Source organism: Salmo trutta, chromosome 15 (assembly GCF_901001165.1).
Source record: "Salmo trutta chromosome 15, fSalTru1.1, whole genome shotgun sequence".
NCBI lineage: Eukaryota > Metazoa > Chordata > Actinopteri > Salmoniformes > Salmonidae > Salmo > Salmo trutta.
In genome coordinates, this window is record NC_042971.1 from 22,620,857 (window position 1) to 22,642,897 (window position 22,041).

Consider the following 22,041-nt stretch of genomic DNA (forward strand, 5'->3'; position numbering starts at 1 on the left):
TGGTTGAGAGAATGCCAAGAGTGTGCAAAGCTGTCATCAAGGCAAATGGCTACTTTGAAGAATCTCAAAACATAAAATATATTTTGATTTGTTTAACTATTTTTTTGGTTACTACATGATTCCATATGTGTATTTCATAGTTTTGATGTCTTCCCTATTCTACAATGTAGTAAAAACCCTTGAATGAGTAGGTGTGTCCAAACTTTTGGTTCTATATATGGGTAAGAGTCTAGCTACATTTTCAAATTTTGCCAGAAAGTTGTTTTCATTGCAAGTTAAAGCGTACTGTTAGCTAGCTAGCGAATGTTAGCTTGGTGGCTCGCTAGCTAACATTACAGGTATGATCTGTGTATTAATATGATTTGAATCAGTAATCCACTTCCATTGCTAGTTATAGCCTAATTTTAGCTAGCTAACATTGAACCTAGTTGGTTAGCTTTAGCTACCTGCAGATTCACACTATAGCTATGACAATCCGTTTGTATTGGTCGTCGTAGTATGAGTTGAGATGATGCCGGTTCATTGTTTAGCTAGCTCACTAGCTACATGTCTAAACAAAAGACTCCACTTCACCAGATGATTACATGACCCATCAAGTTAGGGGGTGGTTATAGTGTTTCATCAGGCTAGGGGGTGGTTATAGTGTTTCTTTCACATGACTGGGTAAGCATCATCTAATAATTATCTGGACACTTTATATTGCTACTATGCAAATATGCAAGTAACCATTTCGCTGTACCGTTTACACCTTCGGTATCCTGTGCATGTGATGAATAAACATAGATTTTTATTTGATATAGTGTGTGTATACCAGAGACGGTGATGTGAAGAACAACATGACCTGCACCAAAGTCAGATTAGGATATAGACCAAGGACTAGATAAAGTATATTTTTACCTGGGGTTTTTCCTTATTGTAGGCTAATACTTTTAACACAATTAGTCTTAAAATCTTTGGTTGTTTACTACACTACTCACTCTTTTTAGCACATAGCCTCACATGTGAATCCTTAAGGAGATGGGTGGGACTTAGGCGTAATAGGATGTGAATGATGCTGAATGGGTGTAGACAGAGAAGAGCTCACCAGTAGGTGTAACAAAACATTCAAGGGCCTTTTTAAAAAAAAATGGGGTTGATCAACTTTCAAAGCAGAATTACTTTCCCCATTGTTCCTCAAATGCAGTCTACTTTTATTCAATGCAAAAAAAATAAATTAGAAATGTTGCTACATAAGAGTGGCAAATAGGAGTGGCGATATCGTCCGCTATCATCCTCAGTCATTTTCCAACCAAGTTGTCAGACCCAGGTGGCCTGTCATTGTTGATAGACAACAACAAAAATTCACCTCTTCGACACTCAGTTTACAGGATAAAAAATTACAATGCCTGTCTTTCATAACTCGGTCAGTTATGCATGGATGTGTACAGTGCATTCGGAAAGTATTCAGACCCCTTCCATTTTTCCACATTTTGTTACGTTACAGCCTTGTTTTTAAATCTCAATCTACACATAATAACCCATAATGACAAAGCGAAAACAGGTTTTTAAAACATTTTGCACATATATATAAAAAAAACAGAAACACCTTACTTACATAGGTATTCAGACCCATTGCTATGAGACTCGAAATTGAGCTCAGGTGCATCCTGTTTCCATTGATCATCCTTGAGATGTTTGAACAACTTGATTGGAGTCCACCTGTGGTAAATTCTATTGATTGGACATGATTTGGAAAGGCACACACCTGTCTATATAAGGTTCCGAAGTTGACACTGCATGTCAGAGCAAAAACCAATCCATGAGGTCGAAGGAATTGCCCATAGATCTTCGAGACAGGATTGTGTCGAGGCACAGATCTGAGGAAGGGTAACAAAACATTTCTGCAGCATTGAAGGTCCCCAAGAACACAGTGGCCTTCATCATTCTTAAATGGAAGAAGTTTGGAACCACCAAGACTCTTCCTAGAGCTAGCTGCCCGGCCAAACTGAGCAATCGGGGAGAAGGGCCTTGGTCAGGGAGGTGACCAAGAACTCGATGGTCACTCTGACAGAGCTCTAGAGTTCCTCTGTGGAGATGTGAGAAACTTCCAGAAGGACAACCATCTCTGCAGCACTCCACCAATCAGGCCTTTATGGTAGAGTGGCCAGACGGAAGCCACTCCTCAGTAACAGGCACATGACAGCCCTCTTGGAGTTTGCCAAAAGGCACCTAAAGGACTCTCAGACCATGAGAAACAAGATTCTCTGGTCTGATGAAACCAATATTGAACTCTTTGGCCTGAATGCCAAGCGTTAAGTCTGGAGGAAACCTGGCACCATCCCTACAGTGAAGCATGGTGGTGGCAGCATCATGCTGTGGGGATGTTTTTCAGCGGCAGGGACTGGGAGACTAGTCAGGATCGAGGGAAAGATAAACGGAGCACAGTACAGAGAGTTTCTTGATGAAAACCTGCTTGAGAGCACTCAGGAAATCAGACTGGGGTGAAGGTTCACCTTCCAACAGGACAACAAACCTAAGCACACAGTCAAGACAATGCAAGAGTGGCTTCGGGACAAGTCTCTGAATGTCCTTGAGTGGCCCAGCCTTGAACCCAAACTAACATCTCTGGAGAGACCTAAAAATAGCTGTGCAGGAACACTCCCCATCCACTCTGATAGAACTTGAGAGGATCTGCAGAGAAGAATGGTAGAAATAGCCCAAATACAGTTGTGCCAAGTGTTATAGACAAGAAGACTCAAGGCTTCAATCACAGCCAAAGGTGCTTCAACAAAGTACTGAGTAAATGGTCTAAATACTTATGTAAATGTAAAAAAATTGTAAAAAACAGTTTTTGGTTTGTCATTATGGGATAGTGTGTGTAGATTGATGAGGGGGGAAAAAACATGTAATGAGTTTTAGAATAAGGCTGTAACAAAACAAAACGTGGAAAAGGTTAAGGGTTTGTTATGGCATGTCATGCCTAAGGTTATTAACCTTGCCAATGAAAAAAATCTTTAGAGTAGTGGGCAATATCAGTGAGTTTTGTGATGAATGAGCCATCTGATTCAATGAATGATGAATCAAATCAAATGTATTTATATAGCCCTTCGTACATCAGCTGATATCTCAAAGTGCTGTACAGAAACCCAGCCTAAAACCCCAAACAGCAAGCAATGCATGTGAAAGAAGCACGGTGGCTAGGAAAAACTCCCAAGGAAAAACTCCCTAGAAAGGCCAAAAACCTAGGAAGAAACCTAGAGAGGAACCAGGCTATGAGGGGTGTCCAGTCCTCTTCTGGCTGTGCCGGGTGGATATTATAACAGAACATGGTCAAGATGTTAAAATGTTCATAAATGACCAGCATGGTCAAATAATAATAATCATAGTAGTTTCTTCTTCTTTTTGCTTAGTTTAGTCACATGATTTCTCAATTTACAGTATGTTAGCCAATCGGCTGTGCAGCTAGACTTATTTGCCATTCCTTTTCCCTCATCTCGCTAAACCATACACAATGTTTCAATTCCTCATCAATCCATAGGGTTTTAACAGTTTTTACAGTAATTGCCTTAATAGGCGCATGCTTATTAGTAACTGGAATAAGCAATTTCGTAAATGTGTCAAGTGCAGCGTCTGGTTGCTCCTCATTACACACCACAGATCTTCCACATATGAATCACTACAAAACGTATTGTATGACCTCTTATACACTATATTAGGCCCAGCCTTTGAAACTTTGGTTTTCCTAGATATGGCTACTATATTACGATCACTAAATCCGATGGATTTGGATACTGCTTTAGAGCAGATTTATGCAGCAATAGTGAAGATGTGATCAATACATGATGATTTTATTCCTGTTCGGTTTGTAAATACCATGGTAGGTTGACTGATAGATAACCTGAACTAGGTTGCAGGCACTGGTTACAGTTTGAAGCTTTTTCTTGAGTGAGCAGCCAGTCAATATTTAGGTCACCCAGAAAATATACCTCTGTTGATATCACATACATTATCAAGCATTTCACACATATTATCCAGATACTAACTGTAAACACTTGGTGGTCTGTAGCAGTTTCCCACAAGAATGGGCTTTAGGTGAGGCAGGTGAACCTGTAGCCAATTACTTCAACAGCGTTTGACATGAGATCCTCTCTAAGCTTTACACGGTTGAGATCTGGTGACTGAGCCGGCCATGATATATGGCTTACATATTTTTCATGCTCAAACTTTTCAGTGACCCGTGACCTGTGGATAGGGGCATTGTCAACCCTTGGTCCTGGCATTTTTATACATGACCCTAAGCATGATGGGATGTTAATTGCTTAATTAACTCAGGGACCACACCTGTGTGGAAGCACCTGCTTTCAATATACTTTTTTTTAATCCCTCATTTACTCAAGCGTTTCCATTATTTTGTCAGTTACCTTAGGAAGAATATATAAAATATATCATTATACAATATACATATAAATGAATTAGTTCATTTGTAGTGAAAGATTATCTAGGCCTAACTTGGGCATTACAAGGTGACTACTCATCTTCTACCAGTAACCTCTTTCAATGTTAAAAAATGATGAGGGCTCAAGACATGTAAATGATGTCAACCATGCATATAAGTGTATGAGGTTATCTAGTCCCTGGACCATGGAGTTGGTCATGCAGAACTACACTACCCATAAACACTTTCTGCTGAGTTTCTACCACAGAGGTAGATATAGGACTCTAGTGCCCAAAAGCCTGTTTTAGCATGGGCAGCGCCACTTGAGTACTTTCCCCATTTTGAAGTAGTCAACTGGCTGGGACTTCCTATGGGTTAAGAATGGATCACATAATTCCCTCCAGGTCACCCTGAGGCATCAGCCAATGAATTATACTCCATAACTACAGGTGGCAGTAAATTGCCAACCTTGGCTTTATACTTGTTCAAACAACACACTCTAGATGGCAGTGTGCACCCTTTCAGTTTGTTTGCCAACTCATAGCAGTAAAAGAAGAAAATTGGCTACTTCAAAATGGAGATGGCCTCAATGGCGCGCTGCCCGTGGTGTCACAGACGCAATAATGGGACAGATATAATGATGCATTGTCTATCTATCTAAGTCTATGGTTTCCATAGAACTTTGGACAGATATGAAGCAGAACCAGCTGTATGAATGCCCAAAGAGAGGCCATGGGCTTGTGCAGGTAAGTGTTTTTCATCATGAATCTTGTTCAGAAGGCAGCTCTGCAGAGTGGTCACTAGCTGGCAAAGCCACAAAATCTGATTTTAAACCTAACCCTAACCCTAACCTGAATCACACTGCTAAACCTAATGCCTAACCCTAATCTTAAATTAAGACCAAAAACATTATTTTTGCTTTCATGAATTTTTAACAATATATCAAATTTTGACTTTGCAGCTGGCCTTTCTAAGGGGAAATCCCTCAGACTCATTACAATAAACCTCAACCTGCTGGGTTTGTTTGACATTGCAACAGACGGGATGCAGTTTTGGTAAATTGTGACTGACTGATCTACAAATAATAATAAGTAGTTATTGTGACGCAAGGTAATTTGTATAGTTATCAGTCGGCAGTCAACTGCAATGGTGAACAATTCCCATGTTAGACAACTTAGCGATGACTAACTACACACAGAATGTTAACCAAAACAAATAATACTCCAAACACCCACAGGCACACACATAACTGTCCGTTCTGGTGGGTGATAGAGGACACTGATCATTAGATTCATGTTAGGACACCACCAAATCACTTCCATGACTGAAACACACATTACCTATCCAACTGAAACATAGTTTCCCTATATGAGAAGAGTGTTTGCTGCAGCAGCCAGCATGCGTGTTATATGATACAGCACAGCACAAAACCAAGCATTGATGCCGGCACAAAGCCCCTCACTCTAAGATGCCACTTGCCCCTGTGATTTCACTCACTACCTCACATCGTTCTACGGCCTGTCTTACTCCAAACCTTTTCCTAACCCATTTTTCCCAACAGCTGAAAAACCCAGCCCAGCTTTGAATGTACCCCAGCCATGCCAGCGTGTGTGCAACATGTGTGTACATACATCTGTGTGCGTGCGAGAGTGCGTGCGTGCGTACAAACGTGTGTGTGTGTGTGTGTGTGTGTGTGTGTGTGTGTGTGTGTGTGTGTGTGTGTGTGTGTGTGTGTGTATGTCTGTGTGCATACATACAGTATCTGTGTTTGTGTGAGAGTGTGTAGAGTACATAGGGTCATATTTACTGAAAGCTGCGGCTGAGGCCTGGTACTGGCGGCCCTCTGAGCCCGCGTCCATGGCCAGGTCATAGGAGCCCTCTAGGGCCCCTGCAGCACCGGAGGCCTGGGGCCAGCCCTGCTTCACCAGCAGCACTGTCCCAGACACAGACACAGAGAGATTACACACACGCTCACACACACAATAGAACAGAGACAGACACAGAAGACAGACATGGATAGATAGTAATAGAACACACACCGCATGCAAATGCACTCACACAAGCACTCACATAGAGAATACACAGAGCATACAGTACACACATACAGTCACTAGAGAAAGTCTACACACCCCTTGCAGTCTTCACATTTTGCTGCCTTAAAATTAAATCTTTAAAAAATTTAACAAATTATAATTTTCCTACCAATCTATAGAACCTACGCCACATTTTCAAAGTGAAAGAAAAATTATAAAATATTTTCTGGTATTATAGTGGCAGCATCATGTTATGGGCATGCTTGTCATTAGAAGGGACTGGGGAGTTTGTTAGGATCAAAATAAATATGAAAGGAGTAAACCCTGCCTCAGTCTTCTGAATACCTAACCCTTTTCAGCGGGAAAATTACACAAATATTTATGCCAAAGTCACACCAGAATGGTGTCGAGTGTTCTTCAATGGTGCAGTCTCAGTCCTGACTTTAATCTGCTTGAAAATCAGAGACAAAAATTTGAATATTGCTGTGAATCAATGACTCCCAACCACATTTACTGAGCTTGAGCAATTTTGACAAAAACAATGGATATATGTTGTCCTAAGAGTTTTGCAAAGTTGGTTGAATCGTATTCAAAATGATTCACAGCTGTAATGGCTGCCAAAGGTGCTTCCACCAAGTATTAACTCTGGGGTGTGAAGACATACACAATCAATACATCTATGTTTTTTATTTTGTATTAATTAGGAAAATGTTGTATAATTCTTATTTAACTTCAAAATGTGGAGTACGTTATGTACATTGGTAGGAAAACATTTTTAAATCAATTTTTAGATTACATTTTAAGGCAGCAAAATGTGAAGACTGTGCAAGGGGTGTGTAGACTTTCACTAGGCATTTTATACACATACACACACACACACACACACACACACACACACACACACACACACACAGAGTACAGAAATAGCGTACATACACAAAGTGTGCACACACACAGAGAGTACACATATGCATAACGTTTCACACACACACACACACTCCTCTATTGCCGAACTTGGGCTTAGTTTTGGATGTATTTTCTTGTGTTTCATGCCTAGTAAACATGACCCAGCCCAGCAAAGGCAGTGCTGCACTGTCGACGACAACATGGCACAGCTGTCACAGCTCTAACTGACCTAATTCACTACACTCTTTGAAGCCCGTCAAACCCACTGGAGCTCCAGGAGAAATGCAGTAAAACCACTCGACACATAACAAATATGGATCACCACCAACCACTACTAACTACCACGGCTAGAGTCAATTCCATTTCAGTTCAGTCAATTCAGGAAGTAAACTGAAAGTCCAGCTAAAAAAAATTCTCAGAGAAGCATGGATGAAATTTGATTTGAAATGTACTTACTGAATTTAAAAAGGAATTGACCCCAACCCTTGTATCTACCCAACCCTTCCCTCTCCATGCACAGGGGTTGAGAGATGCATTACATTGGAACTATATTCATGTGTACTAGCTAGCACAAGGAGGTGAGAGAGAGACCTGCTTCTAGCCATCTCAACGATAAATAGTATTACAGTATTTACGATAATAAAAAGCCAATTCAACCCCAGGTTATTTCAGTTTCACTAAGTGACAAACATCTCAAGCCATCATCTAACAACAAAGGGCAAACTTAACCAACAAACATACTAAGGCCTACATCTGAAAATCGTTTATTCAAATAAAACAGAAAAGAAATTAAGAATTATCTTATTCAATCTTTTTTGTGGCCATGGCCAACATGTACTCTCTATGACTTAACACACAGCACACAGACACACACACTCTCTTCTGGAATCTGAACAGAACTTTCTAGAGCACTGTGTGGATGCAATATGAACAAAGCCTCTCTAGCAGCTCTACATAAGAGTACTCAAGGCATTGTGAAGGCTCTGGGGTGAAGTTTCCCGTAGGTACAGGTCTAGGATCAGCATCCCCTCACCCAATCCTAATCTTAACCATTAGTGGGGAAAAAGGCAAACTGATCCAAGATCAGTGTCTAGGGGCAAATTCACCTTTTCCTTCCACTTTCTGATAAGGTGCCAAGATTAGACACATGACAATGTCTAGATCCCATTCCATGAATACTGTGAATATGTGGATTGAGACATTGTGGCGTGCTCCTGGAGTGCTGTGCGTGCAGGTGTTCTTACCTTTGAATAGCATGCACCAGCAATCTGATTCATGTAGTGTGTGTTCTATTACATGTGTATATTCTTACCTGCGGGATAGAGTGGATTTGTAGTTTGATAAAACGGTGTGTGTGCAGGCTTATCTGTGCTTATGTGCATGTCTGTGCTTATGTGCATGTCTGTGTGTGCTTGCAAGCATGTCTGTGTGTGCTTGCGCGGATGTGTGTTTCCGTGCATGTACATGTGTGCATGCATTTGTACACTTGTGTTCTTACCTTGGGGATAGCCTGGGCTGCCAGTCTGGTAGAGGTTGGGTGTGTAGGTAGGAGCCTGAGGATAACCTGCAGGATAGCCTGAGGACAGAGAACAGAAGCTTTTTAGAACATCATCCAATGAGTGAGTGTGTGTGTGTGTGTGTAGCACGCGTGTGAGTTTGTATATGTACGTGAATGCACATTAGTATACAAGTGAATGTGTGTTGTGAGATGGAAGGACAAAGGGAGGACAGCAAAGAGACAGTGTTCCAGAGTGCCTGTGTGGAGGAGAAAAATCCCAGTTTATTACTCTATGGAGCCTTCATCTCCCCACATCCCTGTCACAGTGATGTACAGCCCTTAACCACCCTCCTGCACCTGATTCATAAAACCTATGTATTGGACAATGTAGTGGATACAACCCATCCACATACATTGCTCCCAAGTGGCTCAGCGGTCTAAGGCACTGCATCTCAGCGCTAGAGGCGTCACTACAGACCCTGGTTCAATCCCGGACTGTATCACAACCGACCGTGATTGGGAGTTCCATAGGGCGGTGCACAATTGGCCCAGCGTCGTCAGGGTTAGGGGAAGGTTTGGCCGGAGTAGGCCGTCAATGTAAAATAAGAATTTGTTCTTAACTGACTTGCCTAGTTATATAAAGGTTAAATTAAAAATAAATAAATACATTCAGAAAGTATTCAGACATGTTAGGTTCTAATTCATATTCTAAAAACCCAACAGACCCCTTCTTTTGACTTTTTCCACATTTTGTTACATTACAGCCTTATTCTAAAATGGAATCAATTGTTTTATTTCATCATCAATCTACACACAATACCCCAAAATGACAAAGCATACATTTTTGCAAATGTATTAAAAAACTGAAATATCACATTTACATAAGTATTCAGACCCTTTACTCAGTACTTCATTGAAGCCCCTTTGACAGCGATTACAGTATAAATACCTATTTGGTATGACGCTACAAGATTTTTCATCAAGGATCTCTCTGTACTTTGCTCCGTTCATCTTTCCCTCGATCCTTACTGATCTCCCAGTCCCTGCCACTGAAAAAAAATCCCCACAGCATGATGCTGCCACCACCATGCTTCACCTTAGGGATGGTGCCAGGTTTCCTCCCGACGTAACGCTTGGCATTCAGGCCAAAGAGTTTAATATTGGTTTCATCAGACCAGAGAATCTTGTTTCTCATGGTCTGAGAGTCCTTTAGTTGCCTTTTGGCAAACTCCAAGAGGGCAATCGTGTGCCTGTTACTGAGGAGTGGCTTCTGTCTGGCCACTCTACCATAAAGGCCTGATTGGTGGAGGATTGCAGAGATGGTTGTCCTTCTGGAAGGTTCTCACATCTCCACAAAGGAACTCTGGAGCTATCTAAGAGTGACCATCGGGTTCTTGGTCACCTCCCTGACCAAGGCCCTTCTCCCCCGATTGCTCAGCTTGGCTGGGCGGCCAGCTCTAAGAAGAGTCTTGGTGGTTCTAAACTTCTTCCATTTAAGAATGATGGAGGCCACTGTGTTCTTGGGGATCTTCAATGCTGGGGATGAGCATGCGCATCTTCAATATGTACCCATTGTTCCTCTTTAGTGCATTTAACTATATGTTACAAGTAAAAGCCTTGGGTAGCGAGTTAAAACCACCCTAAGACTTAGGAAGAAGTAAAACTTTCCTTTTTATTCTCTGAATTTTATTCAACCATATAAAAGTCCTATGACCGAGTTTACTTTTTAAAATGTCTTCGGTGGGGTAATTGGTAGCACCGAGAAAAAAAAGAAAAAAAAGAAAAAAAACCTTTGGCAGCCATGCCATTCTAAAAAAAAGGTTTATTCTACCTGTAAGATTTATGGTCAACTTAAAGGATTGCTGTAGATCGTGAGTTATTTTTCTTATTGCCATTATTTCTTAATTTTTTTCCCCATGTTAATTTTATAACCTGAGATTTTTTTTGTATTTTGAAAATATTTTTTGCAAAGGGGGCATTGAGTTTTCAGTATATCAGGTGATGCAAATAAGTTTAGTTTATATTCATGTTTACCTATACTGATACCTGTTACGTTTGGGTCCCGTCTAATTCTTTCTGCAACTGGTTCAATTGCCAGTACAAACAGGACGGGGGGGGGAAGACATCCCGGTCTTGTGCCCCTTTCTAAAGCAATATAATAAAATGTATTATTTGTGTATATTTTTGCTTTAGAACATTTATACAATATTTATTCATTTAGCTGGAAGTTGAAAACTTCAACGTTTTGAATAGAAAAGGCCATTCAAGACGATGTAAAGCCTTTTTCATATCAACAGCCATTATTGATAAATCTATATCCATTTTTTTTGCGTAATGTACGTCTTAAGGATCAGACCTGTTTTTTCAATTTTTGCCTACACTGACATACCCAAATCTAACTGCCTGTAGCTCAGGACCTGAAGCAAGGATATGCATATTCTTGATACTATTTGAAAGGAAACACTTTGAAGTCTGTGGAAATGTGAAATTAATGTAGGAGAATATAACACATTAGATCTGGTAAAAGATAATACAAACAAAAAAAACATGCGTTTTGTATTATTTTTTTGTTCCATCATCTTTGAAATGCAAGAGAAAGACCATAATGTAATATAGGAGTCTAGGCACAATTTTGATTTTGGCCACGAGATGGCAGCGGTGTGTGCAAAGTTTACACACTCCCAGGAATGTCATGCATGATGGATCATTAGCTTATACACTAACTTTCACACATCTAGATGGCCGGGAGGGGTGGATGTGGAGCCAGAGACAGCAGGGCTTCAAACTGCAGAACCCAGTTCCTATATTTGAATATAACTGATTTTATCAAACAAATCTATGCTACATTTTATCTCTGGGACCCTCAGGATGACAAATCAGAGCAAGATTACTGAATGTAAGTACATTATTTACCTTCAGAGGTGAATGTATCAAACAAGGTTGCCGTGATAAAAGTTTGTTGTTGTGCACTCTCCACAAACAACAGCATGGTATTTTTTCACTGTAATAGCTAATATTTTCACCATTCTATTGCTTATAAGCTTTGTTATTATTTTATTGTCACAATTTATTAAAAACGTATGTGTCTATAATCAACAGGGGATTCTCCAGATGTTCCTGGTTTTAATATAACTTTTTGATACATGCAACTAGGGAGTACTGAATTAAGTGACGTGTGTTGTCATGTGTAAATAAGGTGGCTACTTTGTCCCAAAATGTTGAATAGATTTCTATGAGAAAGCCATCCATTCCTGGTGCTTTTGTACAGGCAAATGTTTTAACAATATCTAATATTTCTTCCTGGGTGACCTCTGTTTTTAATGATTATTTTTTGTCCGCTGATAGTTACTTCAGAGTTGTTGAGTCTAAGAAGGCTATAGGATCCATCCAACTGTTGTTTAATTCTGATTTATATAAATGTTCATTGAAACTTTTAAAATTGTCATTGATCTCAATGTTGTTTCTAATTACCTCTGTTGTATCTCTACAACCCACGCCTCGTCACACCCACTTTCTCCCGCCCGCCCACCCACACACATCCACTCTCCCATTCATATGCACAGACACATACCCACACATACACCCTCTCGCCTACACACACACTTCAATAGAACAATTGACTTACATGCTATATTTACTATTTCATATTGTCCTTTCAGTGTCAATGTATCTGATTGGCATCAGCTAAGTCTATTGTTACTTCCTAGAGAAGAACAGTTACTTGGCGACAATAGAGTCTAAGTTGTATTGGGGGAGGGGGAAGGAATGTTGTCTCAACTTACAATAAGCTGGTCTTGGGCATCACTGTATGTAGCCTAGTGTGCTTATCTGTTTTTTTCTGCTTCTGCCTAACCTCAGGGCACTGGGCTCTCTTTCAACTGGAAAGGTTTCCTGCAACCTGTTCAGGGCTTCAACGATGCTTGCGAACTCCATTCTCTGTGTTCCCTTCCATACCCACAGTACTGCCGGGAATCAGAGTTGAGACTTGATTCCCTTTTCCTCCAGTGACTGTCCAATAGAAATTAATTGCTGGAGTATTTTTCTCAGTCTAGCAGAAAGGTCCTGGACGAATCGAATGGACTGGCCCTGGACCTTGATGTCCTTTCCCTCCTGTGTCCTAAGAATGTTTAATTATTTAGGGTTCTTCTGCTTCACGCCGATCCGATGACATCCAGACCATCCGGTGACATAATCCATGCCAAGCTCTTCTGATATAAGCTTGATCACCTTGCTGGAAAGGTCCTCTTTATCCTCATCCTCCGGTAAGGTTAATGTTCTCATATTATTTTGTCTCTATCCGTTTTCTAGCTGATCCAGTTGATCTTCTAAAGTTTGCACCTTTGTTTCCAGAAGGCCAATTGAATTGTCTCGTCCGTCCACGCACCCACCCTGTATGTGCATATCTGACTCGATAGACCCTACTTTTCTTTCGAGCAAATATACTTTTTTAACAACAGATTTAGAGAGGATTTTATATATGTTTTTCTGGATAGAATTCAGCTGGCAGTTGCTCTCATTTGCATCTCCAAGTTGTTCTTTGACTTTTCCTCTAAGGGAAGCCATGGCATGCTGGGTTCGAGTGTGTCACTTTACTCACAGATTGGTTCGCTGTTGTGAATACAGTGCCTTCCAAAAGTATTCATCCCCTTTGGTGTTTTTCCTATTTTGTTGCATTACAACCTGTAATTTAAATAGATTTTTATTTGGATTTCATGTAATGGACATACACCAAATATTCCAAATTTGTGTAGTGAAATGAAAAAATGTACTTGTTTCAAAAAATTCAAAAAAATTAAAAACTGAAAAGTGGTGCGTGCACATGTATTCACCCCCTTTGCCATGAAGCCCCTAAAAAAGATCTGTGCAACCAATTACCTTCAGAAGTCACATAATTAGTTAAATAAAGTCCACCTGTGTGCAATCTAAGTGTCAGACGATCTCAGTATATATATACACACACCTGTTCTGAAAGGTCCCAGAGTCTGCAACACCACTAAGCAAGGGGCACCACCAAGCAAGCAGCACCATGAAAACCAAGGAGCTCTCCAAACAGGTCAGGGACAAATTTGTGGAGAAGTACAGATCAGGGTTGAGCTATAAAAAAAATATCAGAAACTTTGAACATCCCACGGAGCACCATTAAATCCATTATTAAAAAATTGAAAGAATATGGCACCACAATTAACCTGCCAAGAGATGGCCGCCCACCAAAACTTACGGACCAGGCAAGGAGGGCATTAATCAGAGGCGCAACAAAGATACAAAGATACCAACAAAGATACCAACCCTGAAGGAGCTGCAAAGCTCCACAGCGGAGATTGGAGTATCTATCCATAGGACCACTTTAAGCCATACACTCCATAGAGCTGGGCTTTACGGAAGAGTGGCCAGAAAAAAAAACATTACTTAAGGAAAAAAATAAGCAAACACGTTTGGTGTTTGCCAAAAGGCATGTGGGAGACTCACCAAACATATGGAAAAAGGTACTCTGGTCAGATGAGACTAAAATGAAGCTTTTTGTCAATCAAGGGAAACGCTATGTCTGGCGCAAACCCAACACCTCTCATCACCCCGAGAACAACATCCCACATGCGAAGCATGGTGGTGGTAGTATCATGCTGTGGGGATGTTTTTCATTGGCAGGGACTGGGAAACTGGTCAGAATTGAAGGAATGATGGATTGTGCTAAATACAGGGAAATACTTGAGGGAAACCTGTTTCAGTCTTCCAGAGATTTGAGACTGGGACGGAGGTTCACCTTCCAGCAGGACAATGACCATAAGCATACTGCTAAAGCAACACTTGAGTGGTTTAAGGGGAACCATTTAAATGTATTGGAATGTCCTAGTCAAAGCCTAGACCTCAATCCAATTGAGAATCTGTGGTACGACTTAAAGATTGCTGTAAACCAGCAGAACCCATCCAGCTGGAGCAGTTTTGCCTGGAAGAATGGGCAAAAATCTCAGTGGCTAGATGTGCCAACCTTATAGAGGCATACCCCAAGAGACATGCAGCTGTAATTGCTGCAAAGGGGGGGGGGGGGAATTGTTATGCACGCTCAAGTTTTCAGTTTGTCTTATTTCTTGTTTGTTTCACAATAAAAAAATATTTTGCATCTTCAAAGTGGCATGTTGTGTAAATCAAATGATATAAACCCATTTTAATTCCAGGTTGTAAGGCAACAAAATAGGAAAAATGCCAAGGGGTTGAATACTTTCGCAAGCCACTGTAACTGACCGCTCACTCTCCCCTGGTTACTTGGATATATATTAATCTGTTTCTTCATATAACCACAGTCTTGTCGGTACAAAACGGAGCTACACTCTCCCAATTCGTCCTATCGAAGTGAGGCTGTTCTGAGGGCAAAAGGGGGTGCAACTTAATATTAGGAAAGTGTTCTTTAATGTTTTGTACACTGTGAATAGTGCACTATATACTACGCTAGTAATATAGGCATAGAAGTGTCTTTGGCTGCATCCCAAATGGCACCCTATGCCCTATATAGTCAATTTCTTTTTACCAGGGCCAATAGGGCTCTGGTCAAAGCTAGTGCACTATATAGGGCATAGAGTGTCATTTGGGATGCAGACAAAGACACTGCAAAGCCTAGATTATAGTATAGTCAAAAAGCAATCAGATGCAAACTAAACTAAAAAGCACACAGCGTTTCCCTGTAAATGGAAAATATGGGGTATGGATGATAGAGAAGAGGAACAAAAAGACAAATATTTACTTGATGGTAGGCGGCCTATAAGGAAAATAAAGGGGTATGGAATGTGGAGAGAATTTGGAAGAAAGGGACAATATTTATTTAAGGTTAGGCAGACCTATATTTTATGAATTTATGCCTTCTCTATGCTATAATGACAGGTGCTATTGATATGACTACTGATCGCATAGCAATCACACTAAAACACAGTAGCCTATTATTGGAAATAACAAAGAATGCAGGAGCAGCCTGTGTGTGTGTGTGTGTGTGTGTGTGTGTGTGTGTGTGTGTGTGTGTGTGTGTGTGTGTGTGTGTCTCAATCCTGAGGCTACACACCACCTACGCAACCTGATCCGACGGCCCACACGCACGCACACACACAGTCAGAGCCTCAGTATTCACACACACACACACACACACACACACACACACACACACACACACACTAATTAGCCCTCATATTTATGGAACAGTGTGACTGTGGACTAATTGTGAGCAAAAGAGAATCAGCCAGAGACAATTAGAGCAAGAGAGCGGTAGAGAGAGAGCGGGAGAGAGAGAGCGGTAGAGAGAGAGCGGTAGAGAGAGAGCGGTAGAGAGAGAGCCGTAGCGAGAGAGAGAGAGACACTGAAAGGGAGGGAGGAACTGAGGGAGGAATGGAATAGAGGGAGGGATCCCTACTGTCAGCAGTATCTGAGAACGACAACTGCACTCCCTTGGTCTGCTGTCCCCAGGGGTATGTGTGTACATGTGTGTCTGTGTATGTGTGTGAGCTCCTGCATATGTACCTCCTGCCTCCCTCCACACAGCTTCCATAACACAAGGCTACTGCAACCACTGCAAGCGTCTGTCCTTTCTCTTAACTCTCTGATCAGCTGTAACTTAAGGACGAGCAGCAATGCATTATGGGTAGGAAGAAGCGACTAGAGAAAAAAAAACATTGAGAGCTGAGGGCACCTTTAAAATAATCTCTCTCTTATGAAAGCCAGTGATGTGGTAACAGCCTGGCCTATGAATCACAAGCTAAGTAACCGGCCCTGCCCTCCTGAGCCAGTGGAGGAAAACACCACCACAGAAATCACATTTCTTTTTCCACACTCATTTTCCTGTCTTCCCTTTTTTCACCTTTCTTTGGACATACCGTGTGAATTATTATTTTGTTGCACAGACAGCTCAATCGATGCATAGACTCATCCACTACTTCTACATACATATGGATCATACATCCTAATACAGCATGTGACAGAGGCGGTGACACTGACATTTGGCTTTCGGTGACAAAACAACCCATTATGCCAACCAGCCAGGAATCACCAATGGACTCACCAATGGACTCATGTACATGATGACGACCATTAGAGGAGCGTACTAATCATTACCATTCAGCCACTCTTACTACAAGGGTTTGTTTTGTAAACAGATCACAATATACCACTACTACACCATTTCCGTACATCGGTTTTCCCCATCAAAATCTATTGAAGGCACCCAATCGTTTTATGACCCACATTAGACTGCTTAATGGGGAAAAGGGGAGGGACTAAGAAAATGCAAAGTTTGTATCAGTGGGGACACCTTCAATGCTGCACTGTCCTTGTAAAACGAAAAACAATTCATCTCCATTGTAAACCGTCTGGGGATGACAGGAGAGAAAATGGAAAGCAACTGAAATGAATTAAAGCGCAAAAGAGAGTAATTAATTTCAGTTTTTTCAGAAAGAGAGCAGGGAAAGGATATGGAGTGGAGTCCGAAATGATTGACACCCTTGATAAAGATAAGCAAAAATTACTGTATAAAATAATTCAATTACTGAGCTATACTTTATGCTAAAAAAATTTATCATACAATACTAATACTCAGAGAAAGAGATTTTGTTTAGCAAATAATACATTTTTGTCAAAAAGGTAGAGGTCAAAATGATTGACACCCTGTTTTCAATACCGCACCGCACCTTGCGAGGATACCGACCGCACCTTGCGAGGATACCGACCGCACCTTGCGAGGATACCGACCGCACCTTGCGAGGATACCGACCGCACCTTGCGAGGATACCGACCGCACCTTGCGAGGATACCGACCGCACCTTGCGAGGATACCGACCGCACCTTGCGAGGATACCGACCGCACCTTGCGAGGATACCGACCGCACCTTGCGAGGATACCGACCGCACCTTGCGAGGATACCGACCGCACCTTGCGAGGATACCGACCGCACCTTGCGAGGATACCGACCGCACCTTGCGAGGATACCGACCGCACCTTGCGAGGATACCGACCGCACCTTGCGAGGATACCGACCGCACCTTGCGAGGATACCGACCTCACCTTGCGAGGATACCGACCTCACCTTGCAAGGATAACGGCACTGAGCCTTTATCTAAAATGTTTTATGAGTTGAAGAACACATTGGGAGGGTTCTTAAGTTTCACGTTTTTATTGTCACATGCACAAGTACAGTGAAATGTCTTTCTTGCAAGCTCTTTCCCAGCAATGCCGTAATTAATATCAGTAGTACTATAATAAAAAAAAGTTAATTAGAACAAAAACACACGAGAAATAGAAATAAGAAAAACACGAGAAAATAATCAAGCTATATACAGATTCAGTTCCAGGGTCAGTGCCAATACCATATTTACAATGTGCAGGGGTGGTAGAGTGGTAGAGGTAGATACAGTGCCTTCAGAAAGTATTTACACTTGACTTTTTCAAAATGTTGTTGTGTTACAAAGTGGGATTAAAATGGATTTAATTGTCTTTTTTTGTGTCAACAATCTACACAAAATACACTAATGTCCAAAAAATTCTAACATTTGTAAAAACATTTATGAAGAATAAAACACTAATATGTCTTAGTATTCAACCCCCTGAGTCAATACAAGTTAGAATCACCTTTGGCAGCGATTACAGCTGTGAGTCTTTCTGAATAAGTCTCTAATAGCTTTCCACACCTGGCTTGTGCAACATTTGTCCATTATTCTTTTCAAAATTCTTCAAGCTCTTTCAAATTTGTTGTTGATCATTGCTAGACAACCATGTTCTGGTCTTGCCATAGATTTTCTAGCAGATTTAAGTCAAAACTGTAACTCTGACACTCAGGAACTCCAGTGTAGATTTGGCCTTGTGTTTTAGGTTATTGTCCTGGTGAAAGGTGAATTCATCTCCCAGTGTCTGGTGGAAAGCAGACTGAACAAGCTTTTCCCCTAGGACTTTGCCTGTGCTTAGCTCCATTCTGTTTATTATCTATCCTGAAAAACTCCCCAGTCCTTAACGATTACAAGAATACAATATGGAGAGTGCTACCCAGTAATGTGTTCAAGCTGGATTTGCCCCAAAACATAACATTTTGTATTCAAGACAAAAAAGTGAATTGCTTTGGCACATTGCAGATTACTTTAGTGCCTTGTTGCAAACATGATGCATGTTTTGGAATATTTTTATTCTGTACAGGCTTCCTTCTTTTCACTCTGTCAATTAAGTTACTATTGTTGAGTAACTATAAATGTTGTTGATTCATCCTCAGTTCTCCTATTACAACCATTAAACTCTGCAACTATTTTAAAGTGACCTCATGGTAAAATCCCTGAGCGGTTTCCTTCCTCTCTGGCAACTGAGTTAGGCAGGATGCCTGTATCTTTGTAGTGACTGGGTGTATTGATACACCATCCAAAGTGTAATTAATAACTTCACCATGCTCAAAGGGATATTCAACGTCTGCTTTTTTCCCCATCTACCAATAGGTGCACTTCTTTGCGAGGAATTGGAAAAACTCCCTGGTCTTTGTGGTTGAATCTGTTTGAAATTCACTGCTCGACTGAGGGACCTTACAGATAATTGTATGTGTGGGGTACAGAGATGGGATAGTCATTCAAAAATCGTGTTAAACATTATTATTGCACACAGAGTGAGTCCATGCAACTTATTATGTGACTTGATAAGCACATTTCTACTCCTGAACTTATTTAGGCATGCAATAACAAAGGGGTTGACTCGAGACAGTTCAGCTTTCATTTGTAATACATCTGTAAACATTTTTAAAAACATAATTCCACTTTGACATTATGGGGTATTGTGTGTAGGCCAGTGATAAAAAAAAACTAAATTTATTCCATTTTAAATTCAGGCTGTAACCCAACAAAATGTGCCACCACAATACTTGAAAATCAAAGACCAGTGGTGTGTTGGGCGTCAAAATGACAATGCATAAGCAGAAAATAACCGTATACCTACTGTAAAATATGGTGGTGGATCTTTTATTTTCAAGTATTGTGGTGGCAACACCATGTTATGGGTATGCTTGTCACCGGAAGGGACTGGGGAGTTTGTCAGGATCAAAATAAATATGAAAGGCGTAAACCCCAGATAAAATGTTGGGGGGGAAAACCCGTCATAGTCTTCTGAAAACCTAACCATGGGATACAGTTTTATTTTTCAGTGGGACAATTACACACGCTTTCCAAGAGGTATTGAGTGCTCCTTAACGGTCCAGTCTCAGCCCTGACTTAAACCCTGCTTGAAAATCAGAGACAAGGTTTGAATATTGTTGTCCATCAATGATCCCCAAACAAATTTACTGAGGATATATGTTGCCATAAGCAATTTGTCTTTAACTTTGAAAATGTGGAGTAGGTTGTGTAGATCAAGGGAAAAAAATCTAGTGTATTCCCTATTTAGATGTCATTTTAAGGCAGTTAAATGTGAAGACTATGCAAAGGGTATGTAGACTTTCACTAGCGACTGTGTCGAGACAGTGAGTTAAATCCCTGACAAAGCATTATTGTTTTTATAGATGCAACGGAAAGCCAATGTGTTCCATTGAGCCCATTTCAGCCATTACTGGAGTGTGTTTGAAAGGTCATTACAAACGTTTCCGCTGTCGTTACATTAACGGTAAAACATTTTTTTAAATAATCGAATGGCACAAGCAAGAGTGGGAAAGTATAAAATGAAAGCAATCAATCCAGCGAGATTTAAGTGACAAGTGGATTTTGCACCCCTCAAACACAAGAAATAGGTGGGCGGGGCATACACATTCCTACACACATGCATACACACACAGTATTGGTATGGCATTGATGCTGATGTTGTTGTTTTGGCACTCACCTGCATATGCTATGTTCTTAGGGTTGCCATACGGTGTCCCGGGTTGGACAGGACTGTACACAGGATTCATGTTGGAAGACAGTCTACCCTTACTGCAAGGAGAACAGACAGAGAGAGAGAGACAGAGGGAGAGAGAGATATAAACATATGGTAAGAAGAAAGGTCATGGCATTCAATAATTATTAATTGAGAATATGCATAAGCTCAGAGGTCTCCACCTTGGAAGTGTTCTATAGCCAGCTTAAAGACATCTGACGTCTAAAAAACTAAAAGGTACTCCACAAAAACGACCGTAAAACTCACAATATTGGAGCAGGTCTGATCCTGAAAGTTGTTTTTTCGATGTTCGTGAGAAGGCAGCAATTTATTTCCGCATGTTAAAAGTAAATCAGGTAGAAAATGCGAAAGCATACAATACAATTGTTGCTAAATACAAATGTGTACAATACAAATATTTCTGCATTCTGAGTATTACTGTTTTGAACATCTTCAACGGTCACATAAGAACACACAAGTACAAACGTGACTGACACACTAGGACATTCTTCAACCGGAGCTCATTTGTTTGCAACACTTTTCTCCACCTCTTTCTCAACCTGTTTCCACCACCCATCTCTTTCACACGCATGCAAGAACTGAACCACACGCACACACACATACTCTCTGTCTCTCTTGACAGCCATTCATATTTAGCTCGTTCAAGATTTCCAAGAAGGTTCGCGAGGCTACTCTCGTTCTCTCTCACACACACACACACACACACACACACACACACACACACAAGTTTGCAGATGACACAACAGTAGCAGGCTTGATTACCAACAATGACCAGACAGCCTACAGGGAGGAAGTGTGTAGTGTCAGGAAAACAACCTCTCACTCAACAAAGGAGATGATCGTGGACTTCAGGAAACAGCAGAGGGAGCACCCCCCTATCCACATCGACGGGACAGTAGTGGAGAAGGTGGAAAGTTAAGTTCCTCGGCACACACATCACGGACAAACCGAAATTGTCCACCCATACAGATAGCGTGGTGAAGAAGGCCAACAGCGCCTCTTCAACCTCAGGAGGCTGAAGAAATTTGGCTTGTCACCTAAATTCCTCACAAACTTTTACAGATGCACAATCGAGAGCATCCTGTCGAGCTGTATCACCGCCTGGTACGGCAGCTGCTCCGCCCTCAACCGCAAGGGTGGTGCGGTCTGCACAACACATCACCAGGGGCAAACTACCTGCCCTACAGGACACCTACAACACCCGATGTCACAGGAAGACCAAAAAGTTCATCAAGGACAATAACCACCCGAGCCACTGCATGTTCACCCCGCTATCATCCAGAAGGCGAGGTCAGTACAGGTGCATCAAAGCTGGGACCGAGAG

General features: G+C 41.3%; 1 protein-coding gene across 3 annotated transcripts in view; it reads right to left on the minus strand.

Moving 5' to 3' along the window:
- Nucleotides 1-22,041, minus strand: part of LOC115148636 (protein FAM168A) — a 75,015-nt gene that overhangs the window by 18,175 nt on the left and 34,799 nt on the right. For 2 of the 3 annotated variants that reach the window (XM_029690707.1, XM_029690708.1), the window contains 3 exons: nt 20,661-20,752; nt 8,852-8,929; nt 6,222-6,347 (listed from right to left, as the gene is read on the minus strand). In XM_029690707.1, the coding sequence (XP_029546567.1) occupies nt 6,222-6,347; nt 8,852-8,929; nt 20,661-20,752 (296 nt within the window). The remainder of the gene's footprint in view (nt 1-6,221; nt 6,348-8,851; nt 8,930-20,660; nt 20,753-22,041) is intronic. The other variant, XM_029690709.1, reaches the window with a different exon arrangement.